The sequence below is a fragment of the Oryzias melastigma genome, linkage group LG9 (genome assembly GCF_002922805.2).
Source record: "Oryzias melastigma strain HK-1 linkage group LG9, ASM292280v2, whole genome shotgun sequence".
NCBI classification, from domain to species: Eukaryota; Metazoa; Chordata; class Actinopteri; order Beloniformes; family Adrianichthyidae; genus Oryzias; species Oryzias melastigma.
This window is the reverse complement of record NC_050520.1, coordinates 21987974-22013478: the sequence shown is the minus strand read 5'-3', so window position 1 is coordinate 22013478 and position 25505 is coordinate 21987974. Positions and strand designations below refer to the sequence as shown.

The 25505-nt window shown below is 40.4% G+C and overlaps 1 protein-coding gene across 6 annotated transcripts in view; it reads left to right on the top strand.

Moving 5' to 3' along the window:
• Window positions 1-25505, top strand: part of mctp1a (multiple C2 domains, transmembrane 1a) — a 119337-nt gene that overhangs the window by 72228 nt on the left and 21604 nt on the right. For 5 of the 6 annotated variants that reach the window (XM_024275326.2, XM_024275325.2, XM_036213590.1 and 2 more), the window contains 6 exons: window positions 411-513; window positions 1092-1193; window positions 1648-1722; window positions 3843-3962; window positions 10559-10675; window positions 21704-21760. In XM_024275326.2, coding sequence (XP_024131094.1) covers window positions 411-513; window positions 1092-1193; window positions 1648-1722; window positions 3843-3962; window positions 10559-10675; window positions 21704-21760 — 574 coding nt within the window. The remainder of the gene's footprint in view (window positions 1-410; window positions 514-1091; window positions 1194-1647; window positions 1723-3842; window positions 3963-10558; window positions 10676-21703; window positions 21761-25505) is intronic. The other variant, XM_036213589.1, reaches the window with a different exon arrangement.

Genomic DNA, 25505 nt, shown 5'->3' with positions numbered 1-25505 from the left:
TTATTCAATTGCAGTGTGTTGATTTTGTTATTTTAGTTTACAGTCTGGAATTTAATCATATATTTAAAACTAAAAATCTGCATTCAGATAATTTCATCATATTTTAGTATTATTTAAACATATATATATATATATATATATATGTGTGTGTGTGTAAAATTAAATACCTCATTAGGTAGATAATATTATTAATTTTCCTTTTTGATATATTTTTCTCTCACTTATAGCCCATTTTTAAGTATTTCTCATTCTGCTTCAGCATCCCATATTAATCAGTTACGTTTTATACTTTCTGTTTTTCTGGGAAATTGTTTTTAAAGAGTTTTCAGTTAGAAATGTTCAAAATAAAACAGCCTTTTATAGGTTCAGTCTCCTGCATGAAGCTGCTGTTGTCTTTGTGTGTGGGCCAGCAACGTGAAGGACATCCACTCGGTCCTTGAGGTCACTGTTTACGATGAGGACAGAGACCGGAGTGCGGACTTCCTGGGGAAAGTGGCTATTCCTTTACTAAATGTGAGTCAAAGGCAGATTTCTGTGCGTTTCATTTCTTTTTTTAGCCTCAGGGGGAATAGAGAGATTGCACAGCAAAGGAACGGAAAGAATTAAATCAGATGGGAAAAAAAAAGCGGTTGTTATTTTTGTAACCTGCACCGATGACTCTGTTGTTATTTCCTCAAAGAGACGCCATTGACAGGAGAAAAAAGTCAAAAGAGAAAAAAAAAGATTGATAGCTGAGAAGATGGAAAGTAAGTGGAGGAGAGATGAGATGAAAATGACGCTGATAGAGAGATGAAGAATCCGATTTGGAAAAAAGAAAAGTGTCTCTCGTATTTGGTGAAAATATAGATTGGCTGTGAAAGAACTGCGTAGCTCATATATCTTTGCTCTGCTGTACTGTATGATTCCCCAGGATAGTTAATTTCTATTTGACAGAACAGAGCTGCAGTGGGTAATGAACAGGTACTTGTCAGAGTTGCCACAGTTGTTTTGGGTTCCCTGTCAGCGCCAGCAGCTGGGGTTCAAAGGTGGCCCGAGGAGCCGATTCAGCCGGGTATTGCCAGACAGACGCCTGTCATGTCCCTCTCCCACAGATCCAAAATGGAGAACGCAAAGCCTATGCCTTGAAAAGCAAGGAGCTGACAGGGCCAACAAAAGGGGTCATCTTTCTCGAAATAGACGTGATTTTTAATGCTGTAAGTCTCTCCATTTTTTTTTTTTAAGTCTCCTCCCTGATTTTTCTTAATAGCCCCTCCACCCCCCCTTATTATCCTCTCATTCGCATCCTTGCTTGTTATATGCCCAGCTTTCCTCTCTTTTTTTGTCTTTATTCTGTTTTTCTCCCCCCCCTCCTCCTCTACTCCCATCTCATCCTTCGTCCCCTGTCCCACGTCCTCGTTTTGGCTTTAATTATCGAAGGCTCCCTCTCAGCAGCCTTTGTTTGCCCATTCCTCATCGCTGTGTGTGTCCTACAGCGGCCATCTTGAAGCTCTGCCTCCTGCTCTCTCTCCAGCCTCTGACACGGCTTGATCCATGCATGTGCTGCTATGTTATCCCGCCTCACAATTTTTTTAAGAACTCCCTCCTAAATAAAGTAGTTGTTTCTTTTTGCTGTTCTTTACACTGCTGTCTGTTTACTCCACGATGCAGGTGAAGGCTGGACTCAGGACGCTGACTCCCGCCGAGCAAAAGTATATCGAAGACGAGCAAAGAGTGTCCAAACAGGTAGATCGGCAGTCGCCTTATTCTGTTCAACTGTCTGAAACAAAAACCAGTGAATGGCACCTTGTAAAGCACGACAGCCCCGTAGGCAAACTGCGATGGAATGATTGAAGGAAAAACAGCACATTGTTGCTATTTTCCATCCCTCCACTACCCCTTCTCTCATCTCTTTCCCCTCGCATCCACTCTGAGTGGTGAATAGAAATGTCAAGCTGTCAGCTCTGGGGTGCATAAGTAGATTGGCCATCCTCATAGTTGGCCCTCTTTGCCACTGCTGCTTTGCACTTCATTGTCACGCTGCTCAGTGTGGCGGCACCACAAAGGGATGAATGGTAGGGGCTGGCCCGCATCAGACGTGTCATATGAGTGGCCGTTCGGGCTCAGCAGTCAATGTTACGCCGTGCGCAGCCGAGCACAGCCCCTGCCCAGCACAGCTCGGCACACACACACGGCAGCTCCCATACCACCCTTTTGTCAGCCCTCCATCCACCCTTCTGTCCCCGCTGTTCCTGCCTCCACTGCTGCTGCTCTCTATTTCTCATCCCGCTCTGCGCCTCCCTCCTCTTTTTTTTTTCTTCTTCTTCCGCTTCACCCGTGACTCACAGAGATGACCCATGTCAGCGTCTCGCAATGATGATGTCACTGGCTGCTTTGGAGGGATTGCCCCATGAGGGCTTCTTTGTGTGGTAGCAGCTCCCCCGCTGGTGTGCTGTTTAGTGTGCCGTCACACTCTGAAAGGGAAAGCAAAAAAAGAGAAAAGAGAAAGCATGTGCTGCCTGTCAAATTCAAGCGTTAAACTGCAATTAGGACATGTGACTCAATAAATTACTTCACCACTTTTTAAGTGTCTTCAAGTTAAAGCCTTTGGTATGACATAATTTGAGGAATATAATATGCTTATCTGGGCAATAATGAGCCACGAATGGAAGAACGTATACATGAAGAACGTAAGGAATGCAAAAAATTGATGATTTGCACTTTTACTGTCCCCGGGGTTTTTGGGTTTCAGCAAGGCAGCATGGGAGCATAATTATTTAAAAGAAATGTTCTTTTTCACCTTGCAGTGGAGCAGCCAAATGACAAGTAAACACTCACATAAAACGCTATAACACATGGATAGGATAAAATTAACTGTTTAACATCTGTGAAGTAAAAGATTGGTTTATATTGTATTACTATTCTCGATAAAAAAGCTATCTGTATAGAATTTTTTTTTTTTGTTTCAGGAGGATTTTTCTGTTTCTTCCTTCTGCTGGTGACCTGATTGGGTGCTTTGCGTTCTCTGCTTTTATGCTGCGAGTGGTTGGCAGCCCAGTGGGGTGGCAGGAGTTAGCCAGTTTTCTCTCATCTCTGGCCAAATTCCTGGAGAACACGCAGGGAGGAAAATCCATAGACATTGTAGGAGACTATCATCATTGTAGTAAACCTTATCACTGGGAGAGGCAACTTAGCGGGAACACAGTGCCAGCTTGCTGTGGTAACTGTTGTCTTCCACTGATCCACGTCCAAATATAGCCCTTTCAGTTACGTAAACAAGCCCTTATATCACCAACGTTCAGTTAAAGTCCTTTATATTTATGTCTAGAGATTCAAATCAGTTCTAGCTAGGGCTGTGTATTGATAATAATTTCCGATTTGATTCACCAGAGACTGATGGATTCAATTCAGATTTTTTTTTTTTTTTTTTAGCGTTAGCATTTACCGTCCTATAAGAAATTCCATTAAACATTAGCATCAAACGACTTTCGGTTTATGTGTTAGATTGATCTCTATTTTTACGTATCAATTATAGATCTATTAAGCTCAGATCAATTCAAATCGATCAACCCAGCCCTAGTTCTTTTTTTTTTTTTTTTTTTTTCTAACTGCAACAGGAAAAATGTTTAAGAAATTGACATTTTCCGAAATTTTAATGAACAAACTTCCACTATTATCACGAAGATCTGCATTAAAAACAGTGTTATCTCTTTTTTTTTTTTTAAGTATGAAAAAAAAACCTTAATAATAGTTCTCAAAATTTAAATGGGATTAAGTTCAAACAATAACAATAAAAACTTCCTTTTTCTTTATTGGGTGCATTTTTGAGCTCCTTTCTGGTATAAACTATTGTCTTCTTTCTACAGTTACTTTTGCGCAACTTCAACCGGGTCCGACGCTGCATCATGTTCCTGATCAACACGGGCTGCTACATTAACAGCTGCTTCGAATGGGACTCTCCGCAGAGGAGCATCTGTGCTTTTGTGGTACGTAGACGTTGCACGTTTTCACCTGCACGCGCAATTCACAAGCACACGCAAATGCATTTCATTTCTGCTAATATAGCACTGATCCTTCACTGCTAATTTTACACTTTTAACACAAGATACTTCTAATATTTCAAGCACAGGTTATGAAAATAATTACTCACATCGTAAAAATGATGTGTATCTTGTAACTGGCCACTCAGAGGCATTAAAAAATGCTGACACTTTGCATGAGAGCACTTAGAGCGGAAAATATATAATTTTGTAGATTTATATTTATAATGTGTGTCAGTGAGAACTTCAATCTTTTTTGTTTTTTACAAAATACATTTCTTATCAACTGTTTATATTGTTAATTAATTATTATTTTATTATTTTTTTACTTTATGTTTTTTTATTTGTCTGTCCAGGAACATCAAATCTATGCAAATGTTGAAACTGTCAACTTGTAAAAAAAAAAATAAAAAAAATAAAAATAAAACACATGTAAAGCTGTTTTTTTACTGTACCAAAAGCACCTTATGGCAAGAGTCTAATCTGACATTTCCTTGCTGGTAATGACTAGGAACCTGGTGTGGAAACTTGAACATAATAGACCCTTTGATGACCGACTACGAGACGGTCCAGCTGTAATCTGTTGACGTTTCTCCGTCCACTTATGCTGTAAAGTAGAAATGACAGTCTTTCCCTCTTTCCCCACCCACCGGCTCCATCCTTTCGCTCCCTCCTGTCATCTGTGTCTGGTATTAAAAGGTGAGGTGTAATTGGACGACTGAGCTATCAGTAAAAGACCTTCTCCTGCAGGGCAGTGAGTGGCAGCGCTGAGGTTTCTGCGCTAAAGATGACAGAGCAGGCATTTAATCCTGTCTGTTTTAGTGTCCCCGACTTAAGTAGCTACAGGACAGGTGGACTGGCCCTGCCCCGGCCCTTTTACCGCCGCTGCATTAAGTGTCTCTACAGCAGACATTAGCAGCAGTTGGCTCTCTGACAGCAGTTTAATCTCAGTAGAGGCTGAATGTGTGTGTTTGTACAGCAGGTCATAGTGTCATCACAAGACATGGGTCAGAAGAGACACAGTATTGATCAGTTAACATTTTCTCTTTTGTGTGTCTGTGTGTGTGTGGGAAAGGAAGAGCTTGTGTGTGATAGCCTAGAATGCACGTTTGCATTTTCCCCTCGCATCTTTGCATCCGTGCCTCTTATCAGCTAGTGATAAATGAACACATCTGACACAGGAAGTAGGAATTTACGGAAATCAAGGTCAGATCTTTGTCCCATAGAAACACACACAAACTCACTGTGTGACTCCAAGAACTCTTTGCCCTTATTTTTTTTTAAAATGCATGCAGTGTTACTTCACAGATCAAACTATTCATAATCTTCCTGCTCTCACTTGTATTCAAAGTACTCCAATGATGACAAAGAATGTATCTAGGCCAAGGACAAAGTGTTTCATAGTTTTATAGAAATTCAGAAATGTAGGTGTCATTGTGCCCTCCTCCTCCCTCCCCCCCTCACCCTATCTCCACCTTGCTCTTTTGGGAGTCTGCTAACGTAGGAGTAAGCACTTAGCTAAAAGCATCAGAGTAGTTAGCGCAGGTATTCCCTCCCTTCATTGCCATTTCTTCATTTCATTTCTCTCTTACTTTGAGAGGCCTCTTAATCACTTCACTCATCTCTTTAAGTGGGTTTTTATGGGGGGCCATCTGGCCAAGGTGGTGCATTCACCAAAGTGTTCTTCTGTATGTGATTATGGGCATGTGTCTGTACACATGTGCGTTTCTTTTTTAGACAGATGTTACACTTAACTTTCCAGCACGGCTGCAAGCTACAGAGACGGAGGCTGCGGGCAACTCTAGCTTAAAATGTGCAAATGTGTGCACGCCGTAAGAGCCCGTGCAGTCCCGGAGGGCAAATTTAGGCCCCCTTTTTTTGTATGTTTGTCGAAACTTTGTGTATGCGCTTTTGCGTCAAAATGCAGTTGTCATAATGTGTCACAACACAACACTCCCTCCACCAAAAAAAAAAAAACTGCTCACATTTTTCTTCATGGTCTGTAACTCTCCTTCTGACGAGTTCTGAAATGCCAGCCGCATGTACACATCAGCCATTAGTGCCAGCTGTGGCGAGTGTGTATGTTGGGTGTTTTGTGTGCGAAAAAAAGAAAGCTATCGCATAGTCTCCCATGCAGCCTTTCACTCTCTCTCTCACACCCACACTGCTGTCACCCACCCATCCCGACAGTGAATCAGCCACCGTGGCAGCTTTGCCTCAGGCGTTGGCACAATGGACGGGACTGGAGTTACCTCCTGTCCTGCATGATGGGTGGTGTCTGTATCTGTGTGTGTATGTGTGAGTCTATGCGTCTTGTCTTTATTCCCTATCTCAGCGTCTGCTTCCGTTCTCCACACCTGCAAGCTGAGTGTCTTCCCTCTATCCATCCATCCATTCCCGTGCTTTTTAATCTCTCCGTCCCCTCCCTTCCCTTTACCTTGTGTACCAGAGAGTTGAGTCCATTGTCAGGTTGAACGGTGTTGGGTTCTGCTCTCCTGCTGCTGCCAGCTCTCCCCACAGCCCCTGCAAGACAAGGCTGTTATTGCCCCAGGGACCGCAGGCCTCGGCAGCTCTTCCTCCAAACAAATTTGCTGTAACTTTATCTGCAATTGGGCCCTGAATTGGGAGCAAATAGAGGCAGCTTTGTGACGCTCAGGGAAGGGCGAGGGTAGCGAGCTGGGGGTTGTTGGGGAGGCAGGGGAAATGATACCGGTCTCTTTTATGTCAAGCAAAGTAGGACTCTTATCAGGAAGAGAGCCCAGACAAGGGAGCTACTTCTAGAGGAAACTGGAGCACCTATCACCTGCTTTGCATTTAGATAAAAATTCACCCTGCTGAAATAAAAAAAGAAGGAAAAAAAAGGCAAAGACAGGTACAGAAGCAACTATTTGAGTGTGTACATGTGTGTGTTTGCACATGTCTGCCTGAGAGTTTGATAAAAACACACCATAGCAGTCGGCACTGCACACCACTCCAGGTCTCTTTAAATTGCTCCTTTGACTCCTCTTCAAAGAAGCTCTCTAACTTTTTAAAAGTTTCAACGTCGGGAGTTCGTCTTTGCCCACAGCAAGGGACAGCTTTGAAAAGTATACTTTCACATTTTACCACTCTCCTGATCTGCGGAAAACGAAAAAATAGTGGCATAACTAACTGAATACCAAGTCAGAGTTTAATCACTGGAGATAGATTAAGCAAAGAATAATAGTTTTGTTGAAGATGTGCGCACAAAAAATCCCTTTTAAGCATTTTAATTATCTGTAGTATAATAAAAACTTTTAAAATATCCTTTTTGTTATTTTCCCCTCCATTTGCGTTCATGTATTCTACAGTAGAACAGCAGGGGGCAGTCTAGCACCACAGAATGAGGAGTTGGTCTGGTCACTAACAGGACAGCCTCCCTCCCTCTTGTTCTCTCAAACTTAACAGGACATCTAGTCGCTGTCTGGCAACACTTAGTGCCAGCATGGAAATTGATGTAAGGGAGATAAAGGGGAACTCTGAAATCCAAACTTCAGCCTCACTCCACTGAGACAGAGCAGGGGCAAAGTTAGCCCGGTGTGTGGTAAATGTAAGCCAAAGTACTGAGTATTACCCTCCCACCGAGCTGCTGCAAGAACGCCGACAGGATGTGTTTTGGAAACAAATAATACAACTCTTAAAGTGTCACACTAAGTGCTTGAATAAATCATTTTGACTTTCTGCTTTGTTGACATTTTTAACGTTAGACCTTTTTGTCTTTTTTGTTTGTAAGAGAAGGAAAAAAAACATAAAAGTTTATGAAAGCATTCTGACAGCAGAAACCTGTCAAAAAAATCTCCTTATAATTGTTGTGTGTGTTGATATGTTCACCAACTTGTTACAGACTGATCTAATGTGATTGTTCTTTTGAGACGAGTCATTTGAATTTCTGATCGTGCTCAGATGTGATGTTTGCCCATTTCAAACGTAGGTTATAACCACTGCTACACCCATTTAGCAAATTTGACAAACACAAAAATATATTTTTTGTTTATGACAAGTGAAGTTTTGTTAAAATTTCAAAGCTCTCCGAAGAAAGAATAATAAAAACAATCGTTTTTTTAAAGACAGAATCAATTAGCTGGACATCATTTGGATTTTTTAAAAACAAAATGTGTTTTATTAAATTTAAAGAATAATTTTTGTCATCCTTCACATATATTTCTACTGTAAATAAAATACACTTAATGATCTTTTAAAAAAAGGGTATTTTTGCTCAATTTGAGCAATACAAAACGATGCACAATGGCTGTCACGGTAACAAAAAGCACAAAGTTGCACGCAAAGACGCCCTGAACCATCATTATCCCTGCTTCTGACCACGCATTAACAAATTCTCGTAGCCTCCGTCTGGAGCTTCATTCAGCATCTTCCCTCGCGTTTTTTCCCTTCGATCCAGCAGGCTTTCATCTTTATTTTTTTTCCCCTCAATCTTTCTCCGGTCACTGACATCCACAGCAGGCTCCTTCCCACTCCCACCTCTCCAGGCTAAGAGCTTCCTATCTGGTGTAGTGAGCAACGGGGGGTTGGCCGCGATCGCCCGGTCCTGGTGGAAAGGTCCAGGCACCGCGGGGCCCCACCAGTGGATGCAGAGACGATACAGAGCCGTCCATTGCTGAGTCCGGGGTGTCCAGTTTCTCTCGCTGTCTGTCAAAACTTCGCCTTCAGCCACTCAAACCAAATGAGGAGTGGGGGGAAAAAAGAATCACAGATTGAACAACCTCAGGCATGTGAAGGAAAAAAAGGATTAAAAAAAAAAGGTATAAGATTTAATCTGTTTAAAATTTGGAATTTATAGTATAACCATTTTTTAGAATTAGGCCAATAGAAGACATTAGCAGAGCAGTATACGTCTGCTGTTATTTATATTTATCCTGTGTGTCTATGCTAAAGTCTTTGCAAGTGTGGAGTTATTTATAGAGCAAACCAGAATAGATTTAAAGAATTAAGCTCCTTTTGTTTTGTTTGGTCGACTGTATCTGAACCTTTACTGCATATGGGTTAGTCTGAATTATTGAAGACATTATCAGTTCTTATTATAGATATTTATTTGGAAGTTAGAAAAATGTGTTTAATAATGTTTCATTTTAGCTTTTATTTTAAGGAAAATCTTTAATACATTTTCCTAAGTTTATAAGAATTTAAACTTTATCAAGCTTTTAGGTTATTTATTTATTTATTTTGTCACAAAAATATATCAATAAATCCAGTCGCCTATGTTTTCCTGCACAACAGGTAGAGTGGGGAACAGTACAGAATGAGTTTTTGCTTTCATTTAGCATTTTATAGTAATATTTCACGTATAAACTGCCTCCTTATTTCTTTATTTTAAACATATTCCTTTTTTTTATTTTATTTTGAACATGAACCTTCAAGGTTTTTTTTGCCCACAGCGGCTCAAGCTCGCCTCTGTCTTTCTGCCGTCCTGTTTCCTGACTGGGTCCTTCACTCGAGCAGCGCAGCAGCCCTGCTGGACTTCATGTTCACATAAACCTCAGAGCGTACACTCAAGAAGAGATCTGAGCTAGTCTCTTCAACGCCAAACTTTTTTTGTTGATGCACGCAAATATGTTGTTTTTACTGCTGATAATTACCTTTCGTTCTTTGGCCACCTAAGAATGTTTGCTTTATTTTGAATCAATTTTAACATTCTTTTAGAAGTGATTGCACAATAGACACATCTAAAATCTGCAGCTGTTACTCAATGTCCAATTGACTTTACTGGTATTTGAAATCCTGCATTTTGTATCGTTTACATTCACTGACATATTCAACCAGAGGACATATATCTTCAGCATTTATTAAATTGTAAACTTCAATTTTGCTGAAATTATAAACATGTTGGAGGTTCTGAACTTTTTAGCAACAACTGGTACGATGTCATCTCACAGCTGACTAAGACTTACTGAGCATCCTTTGTTAACAGTTTTACTTTCCCACCGATATCTTCTCAAAGTCCCCCCATTAATCTGCTAAAAAGAGACAAAATCAGAAATCCAAAAATCTTTTTTTTTAGATGATACTTCTCTTGTTTGGTGATGAAGGGGGAGGCATTGGGGTTATGGTTTTGGCAGATGGGTGCAGTAAGGGTTAGAGATGGGATGGAAGTCCTTTGGAGCAGTAGTCGATGGTATTGGTGCTTGGAGTGACAGGGTTAGGGACTCGGGTTGTGGGGTGTGGGAGGTCACATGCTGGAGTTTAGGGCTGAGCACTGAAGGGTCAGATTTGACTCACTGTGTGTGAAATGGCACATGACCTCAGACTCCAGGATGATTGGCATGAAGGAAAGACGTTCTGACGGCTCTTACTCATCCTTCTCGTTGTCCTGCTCCTCAGTTTCAGGCCTAGAAACCTCTAAGGGTCAGAGTGTTGGACCTCGTTGACACGAGGCCTGCACCTTATTATTGGCCCTCTGTTCTAGTTTTTGTGTTTTTTTTGTATCGATTCTACAGTTTTCCATATAAATGTGTTTCCAAAGGCAAAGTGCTTTTTACTAACTGCTTTTGTCTTTTATTTTTCAACAGATTTTCGTCATCGTTGTTTGGAACTTTGAACTCTACATGGTCCCTCTGGCTTTGCTGTTGCTGTTGGCTTGGAACTACATACTTATTGCATCGGGGAAGGATACAAGACAAGACGTGGTGAGTCACCTGATCCGCTGTTTGTATCCCTCCGCTTTTCTTTCATGTCGCTGTGCAAGTGTCTGTAAAAGGCAACAATATTTGCTATGTCGACATATTAATCTTTATTATTTTTATTGATCAATTTTTTAAAGATTTTTTTTAATAAATCTAAAAATTGTTTTATAAAATAATATAATCCCAGATTGACAGTTGAACGAAAATGGGCACACTTTCTCAAGTTACAAATAAAATGCACTTGCAACTTTGATCAAAAATAGAATTTATTTTTAAAAGATATTTTTGCCCATGTGTCTTTTTTTCCCTTAAAAAAACAACTTGATCTTCCACATGAGGATCTGCATTCTCAGTACAGTTCATGTTTCTAGTGTTTCTTCTTTGAGGCAAAGGAAGAGAAAAATAATAGGCTGTCACCTTGAGCTATGTTCCGCCACTTACCTGGTAGTATATTTATTTAATTCATTTATTTTTATCTCTTATACCAATTAAATGATGTCAAAGCAATGTCACGGAGAAACAGACATGTTTTAATCATGGCCAGGCACAGAGTGAGAGCTGGACTATGGAGCGAGCGTGAACAATGATGTGATTAATTTTAATAAGATCTTTCTTTCAAGACTCAGTCAGAAATCACCTGTTAACAAACTTCATATTTCTTTAGAGTTCTCAATGCATCTTTATGTTTTAAATAAGATTCGGAGCCCATGATATAATTGACAAATCAGAACCCAAAATATACCAACTAATGTTTATAATTAGTAAAAAAAAACACAATTTTAAAGCAAAACCTTTTCTTTGCTGAAGCTTCTTTTATTATTTAATTATTATTATTTTTAATTTAACACAATTACAAATGTGCAATCCTGCCCAACATGAGTGAATTTCAAAGGACTTGATATGAGAATATCCCTCTGCTCACCTGTAGATGGCGACATTGCTTGACAAAACAATAAATAAATAAATAAATAAGAATCACACCTGCCTGAAGACAAAACCCAGCTTGATGAATTGTACCCCTACCTGCTGCTTGAATTCATCGTAGCATAATGACATTTTTTCCCCTACCTTGTGCTTCTCAGGTAAAACGAACTAACAAAGTTTGAAAATACTCACTCATTTCTCATATGAACGACTTTGACGTCCTCCATACTCGTATTCTCCTTTAAACCCACTGTCTAATAAGATCTCTCCCCCTCCACCTGTCCCCGCACCTTTTCCTTTTGTTAATAGTTTCTTGAACGTCTTTTTTCACATATAGCTCGAGTCAAACGTTTGTGTTCTGCCTCTGAATTCCCTTCAGTCTCACCATCTTGAGTTTAAAGTCCTTCATGTTGAATTCAGAGGACTTTTGTACCTGCTTGTAGCACAAAGCTTAATAGATCATCAAGATGAGTGTTTTTAATCATGAGAGCACTGCCGCAAAGTTTTTCATCTGACCGTCTTTCATTTAAGTATCTTTCACTCTAATAAAGCCATTCAGCCGATGCTTTAGGTGAGAGAGATCTCGCTGTTTGACGGCACTGATGTGTGGAGTGTCTGAGCTGGTGTTGTCTGAGGGAAGGTATGTGAATAAGCTGCTTTCTTACAGCTTTGCAGGAATGTGAGTGGAAACAATCTGTAAAAGCAAATAGGTTATAGCACTAATGTACCATCAGTGAATATGCAGGTGGGTCTATTATTCATTAATACTTGCCGTTGTGGGTGCTGGAGTGTTGTTATGCTGTCTGATGATGTGTAAAGTATCACTCTTTTACTCTAAAATCAAGGTTAAGGCACAAAAACGGTGTGGCAGACACACGTGTAAGCTTCATTTGTGTGAGGTAAATGCAGCAGAGAGATAAAAGCTGTCTGTGTGTGTCCTCTTCAAATTGTGTGGATATTTATCTGCTGTCTGCGTTTACAGACATTTGCGCTAACAGCATATCTGATGGAAGTGGGATTAATTGACAAAGATTAGCATCATTAGTGCTTTTTATTTATTTATTTTTTTCTGCTTGTTGTTCTTGAAGCATGTCGAAGAGTATTGTTTTTTTTCTGTTTCCCCGCCATTGTTCTTTTGTGCATGCAGAAGCCATATACGCACATACATGAACTCGCTCTTTCAGACACAAGTATCCCCGGAGTCTTGTCCCTGTTTGTTTTCGGTTTCCCAATCTGCTCGGTGCAGAGGGGTGGAGGAGCGGGGACGAGTCAGAGCGCTCCTTGCCTCCACTTTTGAATTCCAAGTCTTTATCAAACATAAGTCGTGGCTGTCTCTCTGTTCCCTCTTGCACTAAGCAGAGAACAAAAAAAAAATAGCAAAGAAAACAGGAGAAAATACTTTTTAATTACTTTAAACAACACATCAAATTAAAGCATTATGTTGGGTTAGCATCCAGAGTATTGTGGTTTCCTTGCAGTCTGGGGTGAGGGAAGCGTCACAGATCTGGAAGACTAGGAGAAAATCGCTTGAGTACAGACTTCCTAATAAACTGACCTTGACTTTTGTGATGGGTTCAATGTGCAGAGCCTTTCTCTGGTTTTACACCGCAGCCACAGTCCTGTCTGTATCAAGTAAACAAACACAGCGCTCTCTGTGCGCCGTAATTCTCCACTCAGGGTCACTTACTGTTGTGTGGTTACATGCTGCTCTGCAAACAGAACCCAGATCAGCGCCTCTTACCCTAGCCCCAACCTTGACCAGAACCTGTGAAGCAGTCAGAGCATTTTTAGAACAGTGATTATTGGAGGCACCTCACCACCGAGGTCCCCGACCTCTTCTCTTATCGTGTAACACTCTGACCCGTGAATGTTGACCCCTGAACACCGTTAACTGACCTTTGTCTCATATTGGAGCGCTCAAAGAAAAAGTACTTTGAAATATTTTTTTGGAATATGCTTTTCCTCTACTGCAGTGAATATTCATTTTCTGACCACGTTTGTGCATTTTAGTCTTGTTAATGTAAGTTTTAATGGCACAAGTTTCCTCTCTTCATCTGTTTCTTTTTTTTGGAAACCTCAAACATTCTGAATCTGGAGTGCATAAAACCCATGACCCGCACGCAAAACCACCACACTATCAGCCAAGTCTATTCGATGCTTTTTTATTTTGTTTTTGACTGTGTTCAGCATTTGGAACACAAAACTTTAACAAAGAATCAAACAAAGAAGCACATCTCTGATTTCATTTTAAAGGCTTCTTTAATAATGTGCTGTAACGACAAGATAAAAGTGAAAACATTTGACTTTAGTCTGACCTAAGAGACAAAAACTACAAATTTTTTAAACTAAAAAAGTTAAGTTGTAATTTATCTGTTAAAATTGAGACTTTAGTCTAAAGCACGAGTCTCAAACTGGCGGCCATTTGCGGCCCCCAAGTTAATATTTTGTGGCCCACGCCTTAAAATGAAAGTTTAATACTAAGCAGTATCTTCTGCATCTTCTTGGATGATAGCTTTGTATTTGCTTTTGCGATCTTTAAAGGCTTAAAACTTTGCCTTTCCCATTGTCATTGGATCTGGTCACCAGAAAAGTCCTTAGCAACAGTTGCTAGCATCATTAGCTCCTGTCGTTTTACAGGACATGCAGAAGATATTGCTTAGTAGTACATAGACGTGAATAAATGTTCAATAAACTTGTTCTGTAAATATAGACAATGGACCAAATATATAGACAGTGGATGCAAAAAAAAAAAATAGTTTTGGCACAAATGGAACCCAGTACGGCCCATCCTCAGCCAGACTCCGCCTTCAGTGGCCCCATGGTGAAGTGAATTTAGAGAACCCTGGTCTAAAGTCTACAAATCTCTACACCTTATTGCACTAAATCAGAATGTAAAGTTCTGCTTTAACTATCAAGCAGAAAACAAATATTTGAAGGTATTTATGGAAACACGTGCTTTCAATATCAAAGTTAGAAGCACAATAAGCAAAATTTCACATTTTTTGGTCACTATATTTCAAATTTAGGTAATCTTTTTGACCTGTTACCAATCAGAATCCTCTTTTTTTCCTTTCTAAACCCACAAACACCTTGTCCACTAGAAAGAATCTGATGTAATGCACTTTCATGGTTCATTTTTACGTCTATAGTATATTTTTAGCCTATAGCTCATGGGTCCACCCTCAGCCGGTTTAAAGGAAGCTGCCACGCTGTATGAATTTTTCAACACGAACGAAGAAATCGTGGCTTAGGGAGGAAGAAATCTTCAACATACTTGTTCACTCATGAGTGCAGCTTTTTATAGCAGTGTGCAGTATTAATGTGTAGTGTTAAGAGCATGTATGTATATATAAAAAGGAGACAATGTAATTGATATTGTGCCTTGCTGCTCTTTTGCCCCCCAAAAAGCTCCCACCAGATGCTTTCAAGGTGTTTCTTTCAGTGCAGGCTGCTGCAGGAGTTACATATGGAGCACGGTGATGTTTCTTTCTGCCGCAGAATGACGGGCAATTAAGTCTCGTCACACTAAAGGACCATCCTCTTTATCCCGTGCTTTAGACCATTACATTGATTCACCCAATGGATCCACCAGCCCATTACGGAAGAGCAGACCGTAATGGGCTGGAGATACTTCACACTAAGAGACGTGCTTCCACTGGCAAGAAAGCTGAATAATTTTAACCCATTTTAGAAGTTAGCATCTCTATAAAAACAATTATAGAGTTCAATCTCACTAACAGAGATTAGGTGTGTATTGAAATAAAGGGTAGTGTGAGGGTTTCCTTTCTACTGTGTTCTTAAAAAGAATTATGGTCTGGTTTTATTCAAATATCTGAACTCTTTTAGAACTTGACTTAATCACCATCTTTATATATTCTATTTTCTCCCAGATCGTACATCTCATAAGCCTTTCCTGTATCTCTGAACACACAGTCTTGACATCTGCCCTCATTAAGGGCCTTGGAGAATGCAGGTAGAGAGGAGTAAATATCAGGAAAGCTGAAAGAAAAAGAGGAAACACTGCCTATTATACCACATCTCCTACAGAAAGTCACACCTCCACTTTTCCCCATAAGAACGCAACTCGGGAAAGACAAGGAGAATGAGAAAGGAAGATGGAGTGGGCGCAGGAGACAGAAAAAGACAGAGAGGCATTCTTAGAGACGGAGTGACGGCGAGACAGAGGCAGAGGGAAAGCAGCGGCGGATGGCAGGCACTCCTCAGTGCGGAGTCAGACATGGCAGTTGGTGACAGGTGACAAAATCAAAAGGTCATGTCACTTTTAACTGGGAGCTCCTGTGCCCCGCTGATTTCCCCCGTGCCGCCCCGGCATCAGCGCTGCTCGTCTCTGCTCCATCCGCCGCCTCTCTGTCTCTGCTAAACTGGCAGATAGGATGGCAGGCTGGCAGGCAGAAAGACAAGCATCGGGCATAGTTTGAAGCAGGACGGGAGCATCAGGGAGGCTGATGCACCATCCTCCCGGTCTCCTTTTTCATCACATTGCCCCCCCCTTCCCCTCTTTTTCTGTAACTCCCTTCATCACAATGAACCTTTGCAAGCGTCTGCGCACTTTGTGAGCAGCAGCGACACTTCAGGGTTTGCTGTTGTTGTTGTTTTCTTGCGTGAACCACATGCACTGCAGCTTTCAGTTTGAACCTTGAACTTAAGTCTGGTTGGCAGATGTGCACGGTTGCGCTGAGTAGATAGGACATCAAATGCACTCCTCGGTTTAGCTCTTAAGCCAGAAGAAAAGGACAAGACAGTGGCTGAGTAAAGCAAACATCTCATTTTATTGACTTGTGCTGAGCGAGCCTTAAGAAAAATAAATGAAAATTTTAAAAAGGAAAATGTAAACGTCTATATTTAGTAGTACCTTAAACTCCATCTTTACAAATGCAGGAACAATTTGTGAATATATAGCTGCCCTTTTTACCCCCCACCACCAGCTCCCGGCTCTGATAGCACCCCGGCTTCAACCCTATCTAGCCCCCTACTGGGTGAGCCCTGGCTCGGGCAGTGCAGATGGAAGGGCCCCCCTCTGAGGGCCACAGCTTTGACAGCTTGTGAAGGGTCTGTGTGGGTCAGCATGGCTCAGCCTTATCAGACACACAGCTCTCCCTCAGTCTACAACACACACAGACACACACTCATGGACAGTGCATACCAAGTAGGGCCTTGAGATCCCCCAGCCAGCCACTCTGCCAAACCTCAGCAGCTGGAGAGGTTAAACCCCCTCACGTATCAAAGAGGAAAAACAGCAGGAGAACGAAGGGAGGGAGCGATGGAGGAATGGGAGAAAAAAGAGGGGAAAAAGTATATCTTCATGTTCACCTGGATGTCTGCCTTGGAGTCGATTCCCCCTGTGGCTGTCATTGCGAAGGTGAGGAGGGGGAATGGTGGAATTCACTCCAGCCAGGGAGAAAGAGGGCTGAGTTAAGAGGCATTTAGGTGGGAGGGTTAAAATGTTGCTGGTAGTTAAGGCTGTAGACTTGTATTTCCTCTGTGGAGTGGATGTCTTTTCAGGATCGAGTCGGATTCTTCAGGTTTTGGCTTTAAATCAAAAAAGTCTATTCTCTCTTTTTTAAATCAGGTTTTAAACTGAAGAGATAAAAATGACTTTTAACACTTTTCTGACCTTTGTGAACTTAAGTAGGCTAAATTATCATCTATTTATTGAAATATTTTTTTCTACTTCATCACCTATCTTTTATCTTTTTCATTTTTCACACTGTCAGATAGTCGTGCAATACATTTCACTGCACATTATTCTATGTAAATGATAAATAAAATTGGAAAAATCCCTCAAAAAATAATAATAGAAAAAAATACAAGTAAATAAAGACAAAAAAACATAATGACTGACCGACAGACAGATGAACAAATTGTCAGAAAGGCATCAAAAGAAGGGGAAAAAAGCTAAATGCAGCCTCAAAAGATTGTCCTGCTTGTGCTTGTCCCTAGTCTGGTAAATGGAGGAAGAACATTCACCATGAAAATTGTAAGATATGTCAAATATACATAAAAAGATAAGGTAGGTATATGGATAACATAGTTTTCTATGGATTTTAGGGACTTAGAGGATTAATACACCCCAAAATCTCAGCACACCCAGATATGCCCCCCCTCTGATATTCTAATTGAACCCCATAGTGGAGGTGCTAAATCCAGGCCTTACACATTATATTTTATTTAAAATAAAATATAATTTTTTATCTTAAAGTAAAAATCTCAGAGACATGGCTGATAAATTACTCATTAATGTAAGTAAAAATAAACCCTTGTGTTATCCTAGACCCATTAAAGTTGGTAGTGGGGTCATCTGGACCCCACAAGAAAGCACAAGGGACTCATGTATCTCCTTAAACACTAGGGGTGTTGTGGTATTGCAGAACTCCTAATAAAAAATAAACAAAAAAAATCACAATTTTTCTCCTTATTTCTAACATCAGAATCTGTTTAATTATGCTAAATATATTTTCTTTCTGAGTTTATGTCTAAGACAGCACCAGATCCACAAAGTATCAGTCAGTTAAAGAGTAAAAACCAGTGTGTTTCTGCAGGGTTTATGATGGGATTCAGGCTAACAGATGCACGCTTTCAAAACTCTCAATGTCACCGTCTCCATGAGCATTCTTTATGCAGTTTATGTTATCTCCATCTCCTGTATGTATTTAGGGGGCACAGTGTAATCTGTAAGAGTAGCCTGCATGATCCCGGTGTTATTTGATTTTGAAAGGGTCTGAATATGTTAATCCCCCCACCTATATGGAACTGACAGGAGCGGCTCTGCGGGCTATGTGAGCCTGATCCCGTCGACAGCGCGGCTTTGATGCTACCGTGCTGTAATGATAGTTATTCAAACAACAAGATAATAGGGCGATAAGCAGACAAATGATATCACGCACCACAAAGGTCTTAGAAAGAGGAAAGAATGGGACACATGGAGGTAGAAGGAGAGGAGGAAAGAGAGACGTTTGAAATTCATTGGCTGTGCTGAAGGTAATTTATATCCTCTCTTAGAGAGACGGTAGCTTCCGTGCGTGCATTTAGCCGTGGCAATCTTCGGGGCAGATGATATGTTCCATGTCGCTTTATTTATTAATTTTACACTGTGTCTCTTTGCAGGAAACATGACTGCTCTCTGTAACCAGAGGCAAGAGCAGAGCAGAGAGCAGAGGCAGACAAACGACTCTATCATTCTCTCTGTCTCTGTAGGTCATGCTTCTCCAGCCAGCTTATGCTCATTCCTTTTGTTTAAAGTTTGCAGCTTGTGCCAGCCGTGCCCTAGTAGATTCTGTGTGGAGGACTCTATTATGTCTGGGACTTGGCATGGGTTAAAGGATTTGAGAGGAACCATGATGTCTTTTTAAACAGTTCATTTGTTTTGGAGATGCCAGAAGGCTTTTGTTTTACAGTATCGTGTAAACATCTTTTGCATTTGCTGAGCGCGAGAATTCCCTCTCTGGTGTCTGTACAATGTGCTGCTGGATATATTCTGTATCAATAAAAAGATTGTCAATCGTGAACTGTCGAGCTTATTTGTCTAGACGGTGATGGAGTCACCGTGAACGGGGAATAACCGATAGCGATGCGGTCGGTTAGAATGTGGAGAGTGCATCCACGAACAACACTTTACCCAAGTGATTCGGAGCTATTGATAGAGGCGGCACACACAAGTACACACACTATTGATTCTACCCTCTCAACTCTGCTGTTCTGAACTCCTCTTTGTTTGTGTGGGAAGCTGCATTTACATAAGAGGCTTATGTCAGCCGGCACATAGTTTCCCCCCCTTATTCCAGTGAAAAACAAAAAAAAGGCACAAAAGCCATTGTCTTGTTGAGTAATGATTTTTGGATTCCTCCTAAACTAGTTTGTGTCGTTCTGGGGGTGATGGTTGGTGCTCAATTTAGGGACCACTAAAGATTTACTGGGGGGTTGCTTGCAGGGTAACGCAGAGTGAGGTTGACAGCTGTATGGTTTATTACGCGGATGCTTGTCTTTTTTAAGCAGGAATCTGACCTTGCAGCAGTGATAGGTGATTCAAACAGCAAAGGGCTTCTTAGTCGGACTTTTACAGAACCACTCCAATGAAAATTGTGTATTTTGCATGTTCTTGTGGCATTTTTTTCAGTGATGATGGAAAAAACCTAATTTTTAGAATGACTCATAAATGATTCTGAATTGTTTTAGGAATTTTAAATAATTGATAATTGAAAAATATATTATTTAAAGTAAAAGTAACAAGCGGAACTAAACGTGAAGCGTTTTTCACTCAAAATTTTGAAGTCCTGATCTCATCATTTGATCGGCTTGGTCAATTGGATAAAAGTCATGTGGTGTGTAAGTTATGTCACATCAAAATTCAATAAGTAGGGAACACAAAAAAATTGTCAAATCACAATTTACGACTAGTTAAATACAATTATTTTTGTTTGGCGTGAGTTAAAGAGCATTGCATTAAAGCTGGTCTAATAGTTAAGCCTAACATTATCTTATTTAAGGTTGTTGAATTTTTCCCTTTTGATGCTGTGAAAATTTTTTGATTATCAAGCAAAAACTTTTTCAATAAAAGTTAAAGTATACTGATCTTTACTTAAAAATGCACTTTGGTTGAGAAAAGTAACTAATATTGGCCTAGTGTCTTGTAGTGAAAAGAAAAAATTATATATAAAAAAAAAAATTAGATCTGGGATGCATTGATAATTTGTTCATAATCAATCTGAAAATCGTGAGCTGTTTCAAGATTCCCACCTTTATTTTCTCATCACAGTTGAGTATTTCATATCAAGCTCAGTAGTTTGAGTATTTCTTAATTCAAATGATTGTAAATCAGGAACAGACTAAAAATCATCATTGGAAAAACCTTGTAGCTGTGATGTAGAAGCTACAACTGTGGTGCCGCAAGCTTCCTGCTCTGCTCCATTCTGATGCATCCACTTGTTGTCCTGTATGTCTTCATTTTCCTCATTTGAGCTGGCGTCTGGCTCAAAACTGTACTTCTGGATACCCCCAATATTGGGGTTGTGAGAGGCTGCAAGCTAGCAGGGGATGGATGACAGGAAATGGGGGTGGGGTAACTTCGTGGCAGCAGTCCCATCTACACTTCAGAGGCAAATTTCTGATGAAATGCGGCAGTTCTGCAAAAAATATGTTCTAGAAAATGACAGATTTTTTAATTTTGGCTAAACAGCATAATTAAAAGACCACTGGGAACGCTTTTAAAATAGATCAAAAGATAATCGAAGTGACTTTAAAGATGGAGACCACAAAAAACTTTTGTTTATTATTATATTTTAATGATGATTTTATTGACTTTTACATACAAATAGGATTTCAGATCAAAATATATTTACCTGCTTTGGCATTCTTCTTCATGTGGATGTAAAATGTTAAACACTACACTGTTAAAGCGTTATTGCTGGGTTGCTTTGCCAGGCAATGTTTTTTTGTTCCGTACAGTATGTCTCATGGCGTCTCGTGACTCCAGAGTAACACCAGCTCTGGTTTCATCGGTTTTGCACCACTGAAGCAAATAGTTGCCTTTCTTTGTGCCTTTCTCTCTGAGCTTAAGGCTCTGTTCTGTCCCTCACCCACAAAGCATCACTCTGGGACAGAATAACAAACAGGTGAGAGGACAGAAAGTGGAGGCACAGGTCAGGGAGGTCAGAGGAGACGACGCAGAATTAAAAAAAAAAAAAAAGCCGTCGTCTGGTCCCCGTGACCAGTGTTAAACTCCACCACTTTTGTCAAAGAGTGATTTGACTGGTTGAATGGAATTTAATCCTCAGCTCGCTGCGATTCAAAGCGCAAGCATTTGCTTACACTTTCAGAAGTGTCAACATACTTGAACAACAGAATGTGTCTAAAATTAAAATTCTTCTTCAGGACTCTTTTGAAGCTCGTGACATATTACGAGATGAGCTATCTGCATGCTCTCCACGCTCATTAACAAACTCCAGCCAAACATAAGCAGAACCAATCTGCTTTAATGTGACTCTTTTGCTTTTCTGATTATGTTAACCCTATGTTATCTCCTGTTTATCTAACAAACATTTTTTTTTCATCTTTATTTTATTTTTTTTTTATCTCCTTTCTCGGCTACAGCAAGTCGTGGAGGACCTGCTGGAGGATGAGGATGAGGAGTTTGACAAAGATGACAAGGTAATTATGTCTCATGTCTGGGATGCACACATATAAACACACATATACACACATATCGCCTCAGGAAGGGCTGACACTGTTTCACAGACCGAAAACAGACTAGAGAAATGACTCCATCTTCCCCTCCCCTTGTCACCGCCTGGGGCACAAACACATGTTCACAGATGGTACAACCTTTTAACCTTTTTTTTTTAAGTTATCTCTGCCGGTAAACTCATAACACCCCCCCCAAAATGCAGGTATTTGTTTTTTTTTTAATGCATTTGCTATACCTTTCTGATATTTTCCTTTCTTACATGTTTTGATTCTGTTTGTGCTTCACGTCGCTCTTCCTGGGAACATTCCCCCATATAAAGCGCTTAGTTAGCTATTTAGGTTCATTCACTGCCCCTTTATGTCCCAGTAAAACAGCATCTGGGCTTGTCCAGACACTATCAGGTAACAACAGGTGGCTGCTTTACTGCCTCCGCTCGTTTACACCGCAGGAACAACTACTGCAACAAACGCCACTGAACAGGGTAGTGCCTTGCCGATGCCACACATGGGAGTGGTAATTGAAATGATCTAGCGCTCTATCCACCCACTGTGCCGCATGTCTTTTTTTTCTTCTTCTGTGACTCGATTTTAAATATCGGCAATTTACTGTCTGACATTAAAAGTTTCAGGAGTCTGAGGCGAAGGGAAACAGCTCTATACCACGCGATGAAGAGCATTCAGACTGCAGGATGGGATCTTTGTGCAGCTATGTGTTTAAGACATTTTGGTTGAGTCCTTTGAGCAGTTGGAGACGTGCCTGCAACAGCATTACCGCCATGAGGGTTTGCATTGGAGGCTGCAGAAAAAGGGTTAAAAACCACATTTATTGTGCAGATGGTCAAACATTCATTCCACTATTAAGTCTGCCAGTCAAGCAATCAGTCAGGCTGGAAGCCAGCCTGGTGATGAGCACACAAAGATATGCGAGCATTACATCCTCTCCCACAGTGATGCAGAAGGAAAGTTTTGTGGCTGTGAAGTTGCACTTCAGTGATGCACGGGAGAGGCGGGCACTGACTAAAGATATTCACCAGACAACCTTGAACCTTTTTTTTTTGCCCCCTCTTTACATGTGTCCTCCTTCATTGCATTTCTTCCCTTCCCTCAGGAAAAAAAATAATAAAAGTACAGGCATTTGAAAAGCTGTAGATTATATGAAATATAATTTGGACTTTCATATTGAAATGAGGTGCAGAGGCAGCTTATGTGGCCTCAGTTAGATTTGCTTCCAAACTGATTATTCCAAATAAGAAGGCCTTGCTCTCTGTTCACACAGGGCTGGGATGCTGGATAGCACAGCTCCCACAAAGACTACAATTTACCAACTCTGGCTTCATACATTTTGATCTATTGCTCTTCTCAGCTGTTAGCATTCCATTTAAGCTGTAGGGAGGTTGAAAGGGGGCATTTTTCTTTTTTCTTTGCCTACATCTTTTCTCCCCTCCCACTCTCCTTCAACCTTTTCCTCAAACGCTTCCTTCCTTCCTTCCCTGCCTTCCATTTCTTTCGCTCTGACTCACACTCTGTCCGTTGCACTGCCTCCAACCCGGTTAAGTGCAGAACAAATGTAGTTTCAAGGCTGAGAATTTTTTAATACATTGAATATGAATCTTTTAGCATTGGATGTGGACTACGGCTTCAGATAGTCTGAGTAAGTATGAAGGACGGGTCAAAGGAGGCCTCTTTTATGGCTCCAGCCTATAGGGGAGAGTGGGAAGAGGAGAGACAGCGAGAGGGAGAGCAGAGGAAAAAAAAACATTAATAAATGTGCCAAGGCCTCATTTTAATTGAACTTGAAGCATATGTTGCAAGTATGTACAATCCATCCCAGATGTTTACTCTGACTATGTGCATAGCCCTTCCCAGGGCACCACAAGGCAGCTATTAGCGGGATAACCTTTGCTCCAGAGGCTAAATGGGGTATTACATGGCCAAAAAAGTTGAGCACCTGTTTTTTATTGCATGGAGGACCCCTTGCAGGCTTTTTGCTTCGGCTTGTCACATGTGTTTTTGACTTAACAAATTGTTGGGCAGATGTGAGAGGCATGTTTCTTTTGAGCCGGCGCTGATATTAGTCAGTTAATTGTAATGAAAGTCCAGCTTCAGCTCTAATTAATGAAGACAGCTAAGATGGGGCAGGCAGGCAGGCGGACAGGCACGAGACCAGGAAAAGAATAAAGGATAGAATACATTTCTAATTTTCTTCCTCCCTAATTTTTCTCTGTTTGCGTTTGTGCTGCTGACCTACTGCATTGGCTAATGCTTGATTAAACTATTAAGAGACAAAACACAAAGTTTGATCATGTTGCCAAGTAACACACTTCAGAGTTTACTTAAAATACAAAACTAAAGGACATAGATAGTCTTTACACAGCTATTGATCATTTAGAAGAAAAAAAAAACATTTAAAACCTCTGTAAATGCATTTTAAAAGTCAAATCACCTTTATAAGGCTAAACATTTTGGATATATACTGGGCTCTGCAACTTGAGACTCTGGAGCAACATATGGCTCCTTTATCCCTCCATTGTTGCTCTTTGTCTTAAGAAAAATGCTAACGATTTAATTAAATAATGGGTTTTTAGTCAATATAGCGCTCATTTAAGCTAACAACGTTTGTAAGCATGTGGGTTTTTGCTTTTTCCTGTGATCTCTTTTGGACACAAGTCTATATTTAAAATGCCTGCAAACAACAGCAAGGCCCGGTCTCAGTGGAACTGCAAACGTTCCTTACCAGCCATGGCGACGGTGTGAAACAGGGAGGTACGCTAGCAGTCTACACCACGCATGAATTGTCAAAACAAATCACTCAGTGGAAACTAGGTTAAGTGAGTGGAAACACTCGCTAGAATTAACTTAACCGGACCGTACCGCACCTTACTGTAACGAGTCTTAAATGTCTCAGGACACCGGCCATCCATATGAAGTGCCACCAGCAACCCGGTAGCTCGGGGTTACATAAAAAGTGGGCTAATTTGCTCAATTCACGCCGCCCCACTGCCGCCGTCTACATTAATGACCACGCCATTTTCACAAAAATCGGGTGGTGGCATGAAATCTTGAAGATTCTGCTAATGCCTCCCAATCACATGATGGCAGTTATATTTGTGACTTAGCAATTCAGTTTTAAGTTTTATCTTTTATATAAAATTCTCATTGAAAAAGCTAAAGTCGCATATAGATTTTTAAAAACATTTGGATTTTACACAAATGTTGTCATGTTTATATTTGATAGTAAAAGGAGAAAAAGTATGAAGATGCACCAAATTAATAATAATATAAAATGCAATGCTTGACATTCATGCATCTTTTTTTTCGAAGTAAATCTACTGAGGGATCTTATTTGACACAGTGTGGATTTTATTTTTAAGACAACTTGAATCTGCTGCTGGTAAAAGTAAAATAAGTTAACTTATAATTGATTTATATATTATATATGATTTATAATACTTTTATAAATCATTTATTATGAAAATTTAATGAAACAAAAATGAATAAAACATATTTTTCTAAACTGATTTTGTGGCTCGCGCTGGGTTTTGTTCGGTAAGAAACTGGACCAAACGGCTGTTTTAGTGTCAAAGGCTGCAGACCCCTGGCATATACATTTGTTCTGCAATGTTAATGCACTCTAAATTAAAATTAAGACCCTTAAATACCATAAACATGCCATGCAGTAATATATTAAGAAAAAAACTTCAGGAAAACA